This window comes from Mustela lutreola, chromosome 4 (genome assembly GCF_030435805.1).
Source record: "Mustela lutreola isolate mMusLut2 chromosome 4, mMusLut2.pri, whole genome shotgun sequence".
NCBI classification, from domain to species: Eukaryota; Metazoa; Chordata; class Mammalia; order Carnivora; family Mustelidae; genus Mustela; species Mustela lutreola.
Window position 1 is genome coordinate 29,987,278 of NC_081293.1, and position 16,655 is coordinate 30,003,932.

Sequence of the window (16,655 nt, forward strand, 5' to 3'; positions counted from 1 at the left end):
CTCCGCAGCGCGAAATCTCGCCATCAGCGCGCCTCGCGCGGCCGCTCCGGCCCGGCCAGGCGACGCCAGATCGCTATCGGCGGGGGAAAAGGCAAGGCTGCGCCGCCGCTCGCGCCGTCACCCTCGGCCCCGCGCGCTGGGGTGGCCGCGGGTCCCCGGGACCCCGGGGCTCGCCTCCCTCCCCAACCCCTGGCCTTCCTTCTCGGCGCTTCCTCCCGAGGGACCCCCGCTTCCCGCCGACCGGGGCCCCCAGCGCCCAGCCAGGCGCCCTCGCCTCGCCCCTCCTCGCCAGGCGCCGCTGCCTCCTGAAGGTTACGCGACGCCGAGGCGGGGTGCGGGGGGCGCCCGCCCTCGCCGCCGCCCAACCCAGCGCCCGCCGCGCCGGGCCGGGCCGGCTGCCGGCTGCTGCCACCGCAATCCCCGCTCCTAAATCAGCGCGGGGAGGCGTCCCCTCCCCCACCGGCTGCCCGGACTCCCCGCGCCGCGATTGGCCGCGCGGGCGACCCCCGTCCGGGGGCCCCCCCGCTCCAGCCGCCGCGCCATTGGCTGCGGGTCTCCGCCAGCCTTTACATAAGCCCGGGCGCGCTCGAGTGGAGTTGTATAAAGCGAGCGAGCGGTGGCGGGGCGGGAGGCTCGAGGCCAGCCCGGGACCGGGGCTGGGAGCTGGAAGGCGGCGGCGGCGGCAGCGAGCGCCCGCGCTCCGGCGCCCCCAGGCGGTGGGGCTGAGAGAGCCCGAAGATGGCTCCGAGCGCTGACCTCGGCGTGAGTACCCGCTCCCGGGCACCCACTCCCTCAGGCGGAGAAAGTTTCTCCCGCCCTGCGCGCCCCTCCCGACCCGCCCGCAGGGGTGGCGGCGACGCCGCCGGGGAACCGGGAAGGCGGACGCCGCCGCGGCGGCGGCGTCTGGTGGCAACTTACCGAGAGGCGCAGGACCCGACCGGTGCGCCCAGCCTCCCCTGCGGGCTGGGGGCGAGGCGGGCGCGGGGCTGGAGGTGGAGGAGAGATGGGAGCGGGGGTGTGCAGACCACAGTCCGCCCCGCTGGCTGGGAAGGTGCTGGGGCGCGCTGGAGGTCAGCCGTTTGGGGAGGGGTCACTGGGGCGGCGAGGGGGGCGGAGCAGGTGAGGAGGGATGTGCCGAAGGTATCTGGGAGCCACCCAGCGGGGCTCAGCCTCGGGCCGGGGAAGCTACTGGCCTCTACCGGGTGACTATGCTGCCAGAATGGGGAAGAGCCCCGGGGAGCTGGAGCTTCTTCCCCAGGGAAGCCGAGGTCCTGGCACAGCGCTCGGTGGGCAGAGAGCTCCGGGAGCTAGCCCGGCGAGCGGCGTAGCCGCCAGCTGCCTTTGCTGGACCGAGGTGTGGTCTCCTCGCTCGCAGCCTGTCTCGGGCAAACCAGCTTCAGGCATTCCGAGGGAGCCGGGGATCCTTCTCCGCCCGTGGAGGCACCTGGAGGCTTGGATGGGGCAGCAGGCCAGGCTTGGGGGCATGCCCAACAATGCAGCGCGCCTCTTCTCAGTACAGTAGTTGGGAGCTCTGGTTAGTCCCGTTTCTGCAGAAACCAACTCAAGAATCCAAAGTCATCCCAGCCTGGATGGGAGCCTCCCAGAGTGGTCGCGGAATGCTCCTGGGGTTGGGAGGGGGGCACTCCTCTTCCTCCGGGAATGACTAATGAATATTGCTGGCGGTGGTGGTGGGGTGGGCACCTAGTGTGGCTTCTGTGCGTCCCAGGAGGAGCTTCAGCTCTCCAGGCAGGACACATTCTTGAGTCACACTTGAGATGTCTTCTGGGATGGGTGCAGGACTTCTCAAGTGAAGCCAGGTGGAAAAGAAGGCAAAAAGGTTCCAAGAATAGGGGACAGCTCTGTAGTGCTGTTGAGAATCAGGCGAGAACTCATGGGGGAAGAGAATTGCTCCTGATGGGAGAGGTTTTTTTTACCCTGATGACTTGGGGCTGGGGATACCCAAGGCTGAATCAGAGCAAATTCAGAGTAATGCTGTACCTCACTTCAGCCATGAGGAAGGGGAGATGGAGGATGGAAAAGTGGGAACATGGTGGTTCTTCCAATAAATCTCTTGAGGAAGCATTTTCTCTCCCTCTGACTGAAGAACATCATTCTGGCAGCAGGTCCTAAAGTCAATTTAAGAAGCAATGAAGAGAGTTTAGGGTCTTGGTGCTGCCACAGTGGACCACAAGTAGAATATTCTGACTTGTAGTTGGCACTAATGGACTCTGGAGAAGGTCAAAGACATGCTGCTCAGTCGGGGTGTATCCTTCACCTGTACCCCATTCCTGAACACGGTGGGTGTTTTGGATTCCTAGGGGAGCTCCTTCAGCCTGGGGGGGTTATCAATCCATACCCCCAACCAGCTCCATCCTCCGCCTGCGGTCAAAATTTTTCTGCTCCATTTCCCAACACGTTCTCTCCACTGGGGTTTTGTGCAGGGAGATACCTGCTTGTTGTTCTTTCTTCCCTTCTCTCCATCTTCTTCCCTTCTTCCCATCTTTCTTCCCTTCTCTCCAACACCAGGTTGCACCTGGCGTTCTAAACCCTGATGTTTATTATTTGGGACATTGGTGTTTGCTTAAGACGTCCTTTCGCTGCACAGGAGTGCCCCTGTGAATGTGTGCACCAAACGCCTGTGTCATTCTAGGGAGTCAAACCTAGACGGTTGTGGAGAGAGGACCACGGACCACAAAGGCAGTAGTACTATGAAAGTGCTTATGACAGTCTCCTGTTCTCAATCTTCTGGCTGCCTGCCGAGGTGATCAAGGTTAAAGGTGGAGCAGGCTCGTTGGTGTCCAGTAGGGGGCGCCAAAGGCACCCAGCTGGAGACCACTGACTTTCCCACTTCTTGCCCTTCACTGACCACAGCCCCCAACCCTCACCTTCATGACGGGAGCCCTGCTACCACGGGTTTCCTGGATGTCAGCTGTTCCTTGTGATCTCAGGTGCAACGGGGTGGGTGCACACACAACATTTCAGGGAAAGAGCTGGTGCTCAGTCCCACCTGCTCTCTGAGACCATTCCTTTGCGCTTGGTTCTGGTGGGTCCTTTGAACTCGTTATGTGCCCATGGAGTCCAAGAACTTTAGGGCTAGAAGGGAGGATCCTAGAAGGGAGGATCCTCGAAGAGCTTCTAGTCCAACCTCATCCCTTCCCCAACACTCAAATGCATGCCTAATTTACAGATGAGAAAGCTAAAGCCCAGTCAGAACCAGTTTATGGCCCAAGGTCACATGGCTATTTGGTGGAAGACATTGGACAAGGTCTCAGGATTCCCAGCTCCCTACGCAGAGCTCTTTCCAATCCTGTGACCTGCTTCTTCTTTACCATGAAGATGGACGTGTGTTCTCAGCACACTATGTACTCGTAATTGCTGACATTGGCAAATTAATAAATTTAATAAATTTGGGGAAATTTTCTTGGAATCAATTATTCAGAGCGAGGAGCAGGTAAAGTTCTTGTAATGTACATATACAGGTAATAGAAATTCTGAATTGCTTTTCCCCTTCCTTCCACTATCTTATCTCGTTATTCCAAGCAGTCTTTTAGGCAGAAAGAAAGCAACTCCGGTTCTCAGTCCATGCATGCAGGCATCAGAATAGCCCAGTCCCTCGCTGTGGTCTTGGAAGCCAGGCCAGAGCGCTTCCTTTCTCTCACGAGGGCTTGCCAGCGTAGGCTTTCCCAGTCCTGCATCCCACGCTGCCTCTGGCACCCCCAGTACTCAGATCCTGGATGAAGTGGAGAGTTCCCAATCATTATTTGCCCATTTCCCCATCTTTGCCACTCCCAGCTCAAGGGCAGAGTGCTAGGATGTTCTGTTTTTGCAGAATCCTTGTATTAGGGCTTCTTGGGTGACCTGGAAGATACTGCCATTTCCCCTGCTCTTTTTCTGGTCTGTGAGTGTGACTGTCGACATCTGAGCTGGGCCCTGGGCAGAAGACTTGATGAGTGGCCTGTGGACCACCCTTCCATTTCCTCTCCCCACTCTGTTCCTTTGCACAAGGCATAGAGTTCCTCTGGGGTCCCCTCAGAGCCGTGGCCGACTCAGTGGCGACCCTCAGGAGGAACGAGTGCTGCCAAGCCAGAATTCTGAGAGCCAGATCCTCTTCTGTCCCTAAAGCTCACCCAAGGGATGCTTGTTGCTGGGGAAGATGCTTGAGTTTCCTCTCCTCCTTCAGACTCACAGGCAAGTTGGGTCTTAGTCTTCAGGGGGAGGAGGAAGGTAGTAAGATTACGTGGACCACCAGAGAACAACAGCCCCCTCCTTTAGGAAGTGGGGTTCTGAGAGAGTGCGCTTGGGGTCTGTGCCAGCTCCTGGCTCTAGCTGAAGAAATGTGCCTGCATTCCCAGGGCTTGTTCTGGTCTGGATAAGGAGAGGAATGTAATTACATGAAATATGGCTAAAGCACAAGCTCTCTGGTGTTTTGTTGAATGAGAAGAGGACACAGAGTTTGAGAAGTGGCATTAGACCCTGAGAAACAAGAAGTCACCCTTTTCATGAGCCCCACTAGGTGGCTGACTCTTACTTCCCCTACTCATTGGGAAGGCAGCCCAGTGTAGTAGGAAGGACACAGGCTTAGAATCTGGCTCCCCCACTCACTGGCTTGGAGACCTTTGGCAAACCGCTTAACCTTTGCATGCCTCAGTTTCCTCCTTTGTAAAACGGTGAAACTGACAACCCTGTGATAAGGGTAGGATAGTGAAGATCAAGGAAGACAGTCTTTAACATGCCTCTGCCCTTAGCAATATGTAAGGAGGTATTCAGCTGGAAGAAGATATTATTGCAGGATCACTGGGAACCACACTGAGTCTTCCTTTTCCAAGCAAGCGAGGCTGAGTGTCCAGATTTTCACATAGGTCCCTGCTCAAAGCAACATCTGGACTGATGGACAAGGCCTCCCCAGCAGGGCTCCCTCCTTGCCTTCTCCCCTCCCCCACCCTAGGGTTTTCATTTGGGGGTTCTGCCATACTTGGGGAAAAGAAATTTTACAGGTCCCAGGATAATTCTGAATGTGATGAAGGGCCCTGAGCTATTGATTCCTAAGGAAGGATCTTTGTGCTGGGAGAAGCCTTCCTCGGAGCCCAGTGATTTAAGAGTGCTGACAAATCCATGCTTCCTCAGCCTCCTGCAGGCTGCAGATACAGGCTTCCAGGCCAGCCAGGGCTCGGTGAGGGATTTCTGGGGAGCCTGGCTGGTTGCTTAGGGGACATAAACCTGTGAACTCTGCTTAGGAAAAAGTATGAAATCAATTGGTTCATTATCACACCCAACACACCCTGGATCACTTAGGGCATTTAAGAAATGAGAAGCAGCAAAGGACTTGGAGGCTGCATTGGAAACGTAGACAGAGTGGTGTGAAGGGCTTGGGGACAGGAAGACATTTTGCTGCTGAACCACTCATGATCTTGACCTTATTGAAATCCTTTGGCAATGACCAGAGGGCCTACGTTGCCCCCCAGTTATTTGGCGGTGTCTGGAGACATCTTTGGTTGTCACCACTGGGCTACGGAAGGCTAGTAACATCTAGTGGGGCAAGGCCAGGGATGAGGCTGAACATCCGACCAGACATAAGACAGCCCCCAGTGAAAATTTGCCCTAATATGTCAATAGTGTCAGGGCTGAGAAACCGGGGCTGGAGCATCGCCACACAGAATCGGAGCACACTGGAGGTGGGAGGGATTTCAGAAGTGTCCTCATCCTGCTCAGGACACTAGGACCCACAGAGGTGGAAAAGACTTAGTGAGGGTCCTACAGCAAGCTAGCGGCTAAGCTCGTCTGGAACTCAGATCTCCTATTTGCTGAGACCAGCTTACCCAAACTCTCAAAGATGTTGTGAAGATCAAATGGGAGCTGTGAAAACACTTGGAAAATTATGAAGAGACTATTATTAATATTGCTATTATTAAGAATTCGGGAGTTTGGAAAGTTCTATTTCTGGCTGTGCCACTGACCCATTGTGTAATATTGGGTGCCTCGTCCCCTCAACCCGCATGCCTCTCTGAGTGTGTGTGTGAGTGTGTGTGTGCGTGTGGCTGGGGGAGGGGGAAAGGTGATCTTAGCAAATAAGTATATCATAATCATTACCTTTAGAGTAAAGTCCAAAGATTTGCCCTTCAAAAACCCTAGCCACTTTTTTTTAAAAAAAGATAAAATTTTTCCTTGAAAGAAATCATGTTGGCTTCATAAGAAGCAAAGCCTTTTCTTCTTGGAATAATTCCAGTACCCTCGCCCTGTAAGTTGGTTCCAGCCCAGGAAATCTGATCAACATCCGGAGGAGATACTGATATCACCACAAATGACAACCGATTGGATTTGTCCCCACTCCCTCCGGAAAGGGGAGGTGGCAACTTCACTCTTTCCTGCTCAACCCTCTTGGCACAGGGAAGTTCTGCAAGGAACTTCACGGAGGGATGGGAAGGCGAGTCATTAATTAGTAAAACCTTGTTTACTTAACAGACATATTCTTAAAGATCTCTTCCAAGGGACATTTTGACATATTACTTTAATTAGCCACCGAAGAATTGCAAGTGCAGAGAGTGTATAAAATGACCCTTCCTGTTGTTTCTAGTTACTGTTATCTTTGCTTTCACCCAACAAGTACAGTGACAAGGTCACGGGAATCACTGCTGAGCTCAGGCTGTCCCGTTGACCAGGGGAGGGACTGCAGGGACTTCCTCCCTAAAGGCAACGTCCACCTGCCTGGAGAACAGCCCCCCAAGTGGAGGTTCTCCCTCGGCATCCCTGCCATACCCTATTTTGATGTCTGTCCATGAGGATCCCTCATGTCAGACAAATCCTGGTTCAGCTGTCTAGATGGGGAACAGGCCTGGGAGCCCGATCCCAGCCTGCATGGGCAGAGGAGTTCTTGAAAGATTGGCAGGAGCAGGGACACCTGGGTGGCTCCGTTGGTTAAGCAGCTGCCTTCGGCTCAGGTCATGATCCCAGCGTCCTGGGATCGAGTCCCACATCAGGCTCCTTGCTCGGCAGGGAGCCTGCTTCTCCCTCTGCCTCTGCCTGCCATTCTGTCTGCCTGTGCTCGCTCTCTCTCCCTCTCTCTGACAAATAAATAAAATCTTTAAAGAGAAAAAAAAAAAAAAAAGATTGGCAGGAGCAGCCTCTGTTGGTGCTTTTCACTGAAGGCCCATCTCTGGTCTTGCCCTCTGTGTGCTCAGGATTGGAGGTAGGAAGTCACTTGAGTCTCTCCTTAGAGGATCAAGGTTACACCCCACTTCGTCCCTATAACAGAGGAGCTTTCTGTCTCTTGCAGACACGCTGTCGAAGGGATGTCACATTCCCTTTCATCCTGGTCTCTAGGAACAGACTCTTCCTCAGAGATTGTAACCATGCACCTCACAACAGAGAAGCTGTGTATGTCCAAGGAGGCTTTGGCAAGTGGGGACACAAGAGTCCCTGAGAAGAAACACTGCCGTGTAAGCAGTGTCAGGAAAGCACTGTGTCTTTCATTCTCACTGTGAACTCCATGCCTAGTGTGCTTGGCACGAGCAAGAGCTCAGTGGGTACTTAGGGGGATTAACAGGTGAATGTAGGTGGCCATTCTGGGCCAGAGGTGGCTCTAGGTATGACAGTGGATCTCCAGACTGGCCTGGATCAGCAAGGCCACTTTTCCTTCTGGCTCCTTCTTCCCAGCAGGCTCCAGAAACCTCGAGGTCCCACTGCCCGGGCAGGGGTTGGGAGCCCAGGCAGGGCCCACCCTGCGAGATGGTGGCCAGCTCCGAGCCCCGAGCAAAGCCCAGGTTCTCTTCCTCATTCTCTCTCTCTGCGTGCTCTCTCCTTCCCACCAGGCTACTGTAAGGAAGTGCAGCGCAGGTTTGCCTCACTCTAAGCTGAGAGAAGAGAGGATAATTCGGATTTCCACTGAAGACAGACTAGGGAGTGAATCACTACTTCACAGGAAGATTCCCAGGGGCATGCTTCTAAATAGCAAGGTCTGTTAATGCATTTGAAGTGACTTAGAGGGGAAAAAGGCAACAAACCCTGACCCATAGACTCTTAGGCCTGGAAAAGCATTTGGGAGGTCATCCAGTGCCACGCCACTCTGCTGCCCCAGGATGCCCACATCCCTTCTGTGAGACTTTCACTCGCTCTTCAGGAGCACCGTCTGTCTGTCCTGCAGCCTGCTGCCCCAAACCTGAAACGCTCTTCCTGCGGTGCGTGGCTGACCATGTGATCATGTCGCAGCCCACTTCAAACCCTCTCCTGTGATGTGACTCCAGGCTCCTTGCCCTGGCATAACGGGCCAGCCCTACAGGCCCCAGTGGCCGCCTCTGCCTTCTCCCGCACACTGCGCCCCACACCCTGGACACTGCATTCCAGCAACCCCCACGTTTGCCGCGTCCACTAAAGCTGTGTCACAGCCACTGCATGATCCACATGGAACAGCTCCCGTGGAATCTCCATTCTCCTTCGCTCCTGCCCTTACCCTCGCGTCACTAGCCACCTCCCTCCCCCGCCACGGGCTGCACCTGCACTTCAGCCGTCTTGCTGTTCTGAGCTTCTCCCTGTGTATGGGTCTCACCGCCGGTAGACCATGAGCTCCCGGAGGTCAGGAGTCAGGCCTCAGGTGTCCCTTCCAACCTGGCCCCTGGGCGTGTCCTGACTGAGTATGCATGGGTGGAAGTCAGGAAATTGAGGAGTCTTGTGTTGGGAAAGCAGCGCTGAAGAAGTCAGCAAGCTCCACTGGGCTCCCCAGACAAATGAGTCATGGAAGCAAGCCTATTCCTTGAAGTCTGACAGTCTCAAGTGCTCCATCCAGTTTCTGGCCTCTACTCCTGGAAGGGGAGTCCCTAGTGGGCCCGGGTGCCCCGTCCTGAGCTGCATTCCTCTGGCCCACAGACAGCCATTGGCTGTGGTCTTAGCGCGATCGCTGTAGCCCTCCCCTGCCACAGACGGACCTCCTGTTGGCCAGGCACCACGCTCAGCACGGAACGGGCATCATTTCTTATTGTTGCCCCTTCCACAGACAGGGAAGTCTTGGCAGTTCGTGATGCTCGAGCAGGAACCACTGCACCTGGTGCACAGGGCTGGGAGATGCCATTTGTGCGCTCGCTCACGGTAACCCAGTTTCATTAGCCTGCTGGTCTCCGGGGCACCTCCTTCCCGGGGCCCCCGAGTTTCCACCTGCCTTCTCTGGTGCAGGAGCTCTCTGTCTGGGAGTGCAGCTGCCGGCAGCATGTGGTGCTTTCCCCAGGTAGCGGGAGAGAAGAGGAAACCTTCTATTTTCTGGATGCTGGGGAAGATGCAGAGGACGGGTGGCCCCTGGGGGCAGGGAGGGGCAGAAATTCTAGCATTTGGAGAAGCAGAGGACCTGGCCAGAGACAAGGTGGAGAGACACCCAAGACTGAGGCCTCAGAGCATATACGCCACAGGGCAAGGCCTTTGTTCCCAGCTGTTCTCCCAGCCTTGGGCACAGGGCCTGCTACAGTGTGGGTGCATGGGGGATACTGAGTGGGTAATGGCCGAGGGAAGGGAACCTCCAGACCTCCAGCTTTCTCTCCCACTCAGGCCCAGGGTTTGCTTCCCAGCCAGAGTCCCAGCTTCCAGCTGCATCCTTCCATGGCTTCTCCACACCCGAGGGCTACAGCGGTCTTTCTAACACACCCCTCCACCTCTGGCTGCTGGGGCTCACCAGGCCACCCCCCTTCTCCATCCTCTTTCCCAGAGGTTGTCCTGCCCCATCCCGTGCTCCCACAACCCATCCCGTGCTCCCACTGCATGACACAAGCTGCTTGTCCACATGCTCTGATGTCCCCTTAGCCCGAGGACACTTCCTCTACCTTGTCCCCTCGGTCAGCTCACTGCCGCCCCTCTCTTGGCTCTCCCCCAGCTCCCCTGGGCGGGGTGTTTGCTCCTTCCACTGGGTTTCCATCTCACCTGCTCTAAGATAAGTTCGTTATAGCAGAGAGTCCAAGAACGCTAGTTCCGGAGCCAGGGGGCTTAGACACAGAATCTGGTTCCACCACGCCCTAGCTTTGTGACCTTCAGCAGGTTACTTAACGTCTCCATGCCTTAGTCTCCTCATCTATGAAATGGGGTCCATAGTAAAACCCACCTCACAAGGTTACGGTGAGGACTGGAGGAGAGTAGCCCCTGGCACCCAGTCGGGAGTAGACAAGCATCACTATTACTACCCACTCCTCATATAGGACTTGTTACACAAAATTGCAATGAAAACTTGTTTGCCTGGTATCCAGAGTCCCATGAATTAAGCAGAAGAGAGAGGGAATCAGTTCTGAGATTAGAAACGGAGCTCCAACAGGCATGTGGAAGTGGGTGAGGTGAGAGGGAGGGGGTAGTTAGCAAGTATTGATTGCCACTGTTCAGGGGAAGTGTAGAGGGGCGCATCTCCGGCAGTGGGGTTGGGAAGACTGGGCACTTTTGAGAAGTATTCATGGAACACGATGGACGTGGTGATCCAGTGATTGTGGGGAAGGAGGAAGATGTAAGAACCCATTGTGACACCAGATTTCCAACATGAGTGACAGTGTTGGGGTTCAAAAGGGCCCAGTGAATAGCATCCCCATTCCCTACTCAGATTCAGGACCAACTGAAGGAGAGAAAGGGGGTGGAAGAAGGGAGGAGAGAGGCAAGTCTCAGGCACCCTCATTACCGATACAGCTGTTTGGAAGGCCTGGCTTCAGAGTGGGCTCCCTGTGGCGGGGGTGCTGGGGCTGAGCCTCCGCTCGTGGCGGAGAGTGGCCTCTGTCAGGAGGCAGGTCCAGAAAGGGCTCTCCTGCATGGTTCTTGCACACTGAGCAGTCTGGGAGACCCTGCTGCAGCCCTCAGGAGGAGGATTCAGGAAGGAAAGAGGCCAGGAATATGGCGCTGGTCCTGGAGGTTCTCAAGCTCACGCTCTTGATGCTTTGGGCTAGATAATTCTTTGTTTGGCTGGCTGTTCTGTGCACTGTATGAAGTTTAGCATTCTACCCTCTGAATGCCAGTAGCATTCCCTTCCCTGGTTCTGTGGACCAGAACTGTCTCCAGACGTGGACAGGTATCCCGGGAGGGGGGGGAGGGGGAGCAAAATTGCCCCCCACCTGAGAACCCATGCTCTAGTCAAGTGGAAGGTCCTCTGGAAGCAAACCTCAGGAGTGGGAAATAAATGCTTCCTCCCCACCCCTGACCCAGGGGTCAGGGCCTTGCATAGGGAGTGCCAAAAGGGCAGGCTGGGGTGACCGCTGGGTCCTCCACACCCCTGGGTCTACTCTCTGGATGCTCTCCCTTCCCTCCTGCCACTCCTATCCAGCTGCCTTCTGAGGATCCTTCAGCTTAATTTGCGGCCACACCCCCTACCTCTTCGGATTTCTGGGTCTCTGCCCTGCCCCCAGCTCCCTTAGTGATTTCTTTGTGCTCTTACCTCCAACTCCCCGCCCCCGGCCGCCCCGGTACCCCACATGTTGACTAAGTTTCTCCCTGTGATCCCAGCACCGAGAACAGGATCCCAGGGTCCACGGGGATTGTTGCTGCGGGCAAAGGAACCAAGACAACTTCTGGTAGCCCTTCTCCAAAGATGCCTGGGTTCCAGTCACTCCTGGGTACAGAGTTTTCCCACGGCTGCCTTACTCCCCAGAGCCGCTGCCACCCTACAGTGTCTGGAAAGGGTCAGTGTTCCATGCTCATTTCTAACTTCTGAAGCATTTGGGGCTCTTTTGTCAAGTGAGACTCTGCCCCCCTACAGTGTCTGGAAAAGGTCTGTGCTCCCGGCTCATTCTCAACATCTGAAGCATTCAGGGTTCTTGCTTTTGTGAGAGCTCGGGGTGGTGTCCTTGGCTCTTTCGATAATTGCTAAGGAACTGCTTGCCCCTGAAATTGCCCTGGAAGCTTCCCCCCACAGCTGCCTGACCCCACTCCGAGATCTGGGTTGCTTGGTTACCAGCTTTCAGACCCAGTTCAGGAAAGTCCCAAGGCCACAGAAGACTGAGTCTGGCTGCATGTGACCCGCCTCACAGCCAGTGTCTAAAGACTATCTGACCCAACACTATCCGTGTAGCAAGACGGGGAGCAAGCAGTGAGCGCAGCCCAGCCTGGCCCCCAACAGGTGTCCGCGAGCTCACCTAACCCTTGAAACCTTGGTGTGTCGTCTGCTTCCCACGTTAACGACACTGAAGAGCCGTTGGAGGAACGTGCCCAAGGTCACTACCTAGTTGATGGGGATTGCGGTGGGGGGGGGGGGGGACACTTGAGCTCCAAATCCAGGTCCTTGGCTCCACGCTTTGGGGCTCCCCCCTCTTTATATCCCACTAAGGACTGTTATGGATCCTTTTTTAAAATCATTACAAAGCAATCTTCTCACTGCCTGAACCACAAGTCCTAGCATCCCTTCCCCTTGTTAAGCCAGACCCCTCCCGGCCTCCTTCCCACACCTCCCCTGCAGGAGCAGCTCACGTTCCTTACCGAGGCTCTGGGTGCTCTGGCCCTATGCCCCTTGGCCCAAGCTCTGCCTTTGGTATGTAGCCTCGCCTTCTCCAGGCTGCTTGGCCCTGGGTGTCCCCCCTCCACACATACGTGCTTAACCTCGGACTCCGCGCACTCAGCGGGCTCAAGAACATAGTAGGCGCGTCATGCCCAAGCATTCAAGAAAACAAAAACTTTCAGTTCAACCTACATTTTGATCCTATGTTTAACTTTTCCATGCTCTCCCCAAAGATTCAGATGTTCGCGGTGGTGTGATGGGAGGTTTCTCAGGTCAGCCATGTAAAATGTGAGGTCACTCCCGGTGCCTGCGGCCCTTCTGCTTCACGCAGTCTCAGCCTGCTCTGCTTTCTTCCCCAAACTCCCAACCTCACCTCTTCCGGTGACATTCTCTAGCTAGAAGGAGGTTTTCTTCATGTACTTCAACAAGCTGGTTGAGGACATTTGAGGAGTAGAAACATTTTTCACTTTAAAGCTGAGTGCAGCCTACACTCCCAGATCTTGAGGACCGTGAGTCTAGGGCTGTGGTTCTCAGCCCAGGCTGTCCATCAGCATCGTCTGGGGAGCTTCTAGAAATATGCAGCGCCTGAGCCCCACCCCAGATCAATTCAATCAGAAACTGGGTGAAGGGGGCACCTGGGTGGCTCAGTGGGTTAGAGCCTCTGCCTTCGGCTCAGGTCATGGTCTCAGGGTCCTGGGATTGAGCCCCTTGTCGGGCTCTCTGCTCAGCGGGGAGCCTGCTTCCTCCTCTCTCCCTACCTGCCTCTCTGCCTGCTTGTGATCTCTGTCTATCAAATGAATAAAATCTTTAAAAAAAAAAAAAAAGAAAGAAAGAAAGAAAGAAAAGAAACTGGGTGAAGGACCTGGGCCATGTTGTATTTTGAAATACTCCCAGGTGAGTTCTGTGGGCCAGCTTGTGGGGTTTAGAACCTTGGTCTAGAGCCTTGCTACTAAAAGTGAAGTTTGCAGAGGTCTCGTGTGATGCCCTGTGAGAGTGCAGAAACTCAGCCCCACCGCAGACCTACCAAATCAGAATGTGCATTTTCATCAAGACCTTCAGGTGGGTGATTTGTAAGCATGTTACAGTTTGAGAAGCCTTGCTTTAGGCAAAGAAGAGTTTTTAAATAACTCTATGACAAGTGACAAGTCATTTCTGCTGATTCATATTATCATTTGGGCATATTCAACATTTAACAAACATTAATTAAGCACTAACTAGTACCAGGCACTATGATGGTTTTTAAGAACACATTGGCGAGCGTCTCTGTCTTAGCGGCTAATTCCTGCCCATAACCCATTTTCTCTAGGCTGTGGCATTTGATGATAGCCATCCCTTTTCTCCTGGACCTGACCCCCACCCCTCCAGTTCCAACCCTTACCCTCTTCTCACTTTCTGGTAAAAACTGGAACCAGAATCCTTCTTTGTCCTCTCATATTAAGTATGGTAATTTAACTCGGAGCTGAAGACAGCTAGGACTTTGAGCGTATACGGGTAAAAGGAGCCTGCCTCTCTGAGGATTGCATAACCCTCCATTGATTTCAGTTCCTTAGATCTAGAGAGCGAGGAGCAGGTTGCTGAAATAATCACATCCCTTCTCTGTAGTATATACCCCGGTTTCTTGACTGGGAACTATAGTGCAGAACCTCACTGTTCAGCACGTAACTTGTAGACCAGGATCCCCAGCATCACCTGGGAACTTGTTAGAAATCAAGAATGTTGGACCCTAATACAGATCTAGTGGATCAGAAGCTGCAATTGAACAAGATTGCCGGATGAGTCACATACACATTACAGTCTGAGAAGCATTGGTATAGAACAGTGTTTCTTAAATTTTGCAACATATTATAATCACATGGGGGAGCTTTTAGAGCTCTGATGTGCCCCTGTGCCAGTTAAGTGAGACTATCTTGGTGTGAGACAAGACACCTGGTCTCTAAATTTACCACGTTAGCCATGTTTAAGTGTACAGTTCAGTGACATTGGACACATCCACGTGGGTGTGCAACCATCCCCACCACCCATCTCCACACTGAAACTCTGTGTCCATTAAACACTAACTCCCTGCTCCTCCCTCCCTGCATCAGCCTCTAACAACCACCCTTCTGTTTTCTGTGTCTGTGAATGGGACTACACTGGGTACTGCATCTAAGTGGCATTACAGAGTCGATGTCCTTCTGTGACTGGCTTATTTCACTCAGCACAGTGTCTTCATGGTTCATCCATGTCACAGCATGTGTCAGAACTGTCTTCCTTTTTAAAGGTTATAGCATTCCATTCTAGGTATAGACCACATCTTGTTTACCATTGAGCTGTCGAAGGACTCTTGGGTGGCTTCCACGTTTTGGCTCTTGTGAATAATGATGCTTTGAACGTGGGTGTACAAGAATCTGTTTGAGCCCCTTCTTTCACTTCTTTCCAGTGTAAACCCAGAAGTGGGATTGCCAGATCACATGGACGTTGTATTGGGGGGGGGGGTGTTTGTTTTTTAGGAACTCTTGCACAGTGAATTTCCACAATAGCTATGCCATTTTACATTCCTGCCAGTAGTGCTCAAGGGTCTTAGTCCTCCACATCTTCAGGAATGACTGCAATTTTCTGGTGTTTTTGTTTTGTTTTGTTTTCCTATATCCATCCTAATGGATATGAGTGGTATCTTATTGTAGTTTCGATTTGCATTTCCCTAATTATTACTGTTGTTGAGCATCTTTTTACATATTTATTGACCATTTGTATATACCTTCTTTGGAGAAATGTCTATTCAAGTCCCTTGCCCATTTTTAATTGGGTGTTTTTTGTTGTTGTTGTTGATTTGTAGGAACTCTTTATATATTCTGGATATTAATCCCTTATCAGATAAACGATTTGCAAATATTTTCTCTCATTCTGTGGGTTGCCTTTTCACTCAGTCTGCAGTGTTCTTTGATGTACAAAAGCTTTAAATTTTGAGATAATCCTTTTTGTCTATATTTTCTTTTGTTGTGTGCTTTTGGTGTCATATCCAAGAAATCATTGTCAGACAACAGTATTTAAAAAAAGAAAAAACTCCCCAAGTGATTCCAGTGTATAGCTCCAGCTGAGCAGTGTTTCTCAAACTTTAATGTGCATTCACATCACCTGAAGTCTTATTAAAATGCATATTCTTATTTATTAGGTCTGGGGTGGGGCCCAAGATCCTGCTTGTTAACAAACTCCTAGCTGGTTTTGAGGCTCCTGGTCTGGGAACCAGCCTAAGTAGTCAAGGTACAGAGAAGCCCTTCCGTGATTTCTTTCACATGAGCCCTGAGAGTACAAGGTGGATATTTTCCAGATCTTTTCCTGAGTTTCTTTACCATAATTGTTCCCCGATCTGCCACAAAGACAGGCTCACAGCTTCCCCTCTAACTCACAGCTGGTTCAGAACAGCCCAGGTGGGTGCAAGGAGTGCCCTTGACATAGCAGAAGAATAACATGTGAAGTGCATGTTCTCCCTGTATCCCTTGGCCCCTGCCCCATTGGGGGTGCCATCCACTGATCTGCCCATGTGGAGTGATTTTGATTCCACAATGATGATGGCTGATTCCTCTCTGGCCGTGGCCTCTGTGGGGGAACTACTGCAGAACCCTGCCGAAAAGCTGTTTTGTTCAAAATAGGTTTAATGTGCTCATAGAGGAAAATCACACAAGTTGGTCTGAAGTTTATAGAAGGCACTGAGGAGAAAAACTGCTGAAGGTCTGCTTCTTAAAAAAACAAAACAAAACAAAAAATCCTTTAATTCATTGTAGAATTTTAGAGCTGGAAAGGATGCTTAATGTCTGTCCCAAACTCTCATTTTAGAGACGCTGGGACCCACCAAGGCTGTGACTTGTTCAAGGTCACCAAGCTGAATGGAGATCAGCCCATAAATTTATTACTTCTTTTTAATCTTGCTTTAGGTTATTTTTCTGGAAATGGTTAACACAGAGTAGCTACCTCTTTCATATGGCTCCCCTAATTAAAAGTTCATCTTTGCGGGGAGCCTGGGTGGTTCAGTCTGTTATACATCTGCCTTCAGCTCAGATCATGGTCCTGGGGTCCTGGGATTGAGCCCTGTGTTGGGCTCCTTGCCCAGAAGGGAATCTGCTTCTCTCTTTCCCTCTGCCCCTCTCCCCATACTCATGCTCATGTTCTCTCTGTCTCCTTCTTTCAAATAAATAAATAAATAATCTTTTTTTTTTTTTTTAAGTTCACCTTTTTACAGAAAAGG

At 52.8% G+C, this 16,655-nt stretch overlaps 1 protein-coding gene across 3 annotated transcripts in view; it reads left to right on the top strand.

Moving 5' to 3' along the window:
• The first annotated feature begins 608 nt into the window (after nucleotides 1-608).
• CRTAC1 (cartilage acidic protein 1) overlaps nucleotides 609-16,655 on the top strand; it is a 135,126-nt gene continuing 119,079 nt past the window's right edge. For all 3 annotated transcript variants that reach the window (XM_059169258.1, XM_059169259.1, XM_059169257.1), the window contains exon 1: nucleotides 609-762. In XM_059169258.1, the coding sequence (XP_059025241.1) occupies nucleotides 739-762 (24 nt within the window). In that variant the 5' untranslated portion in view covers nucleotides 609-738. The remainder of the gene's footprint in view (nucleotides 763-16,655) is intronic.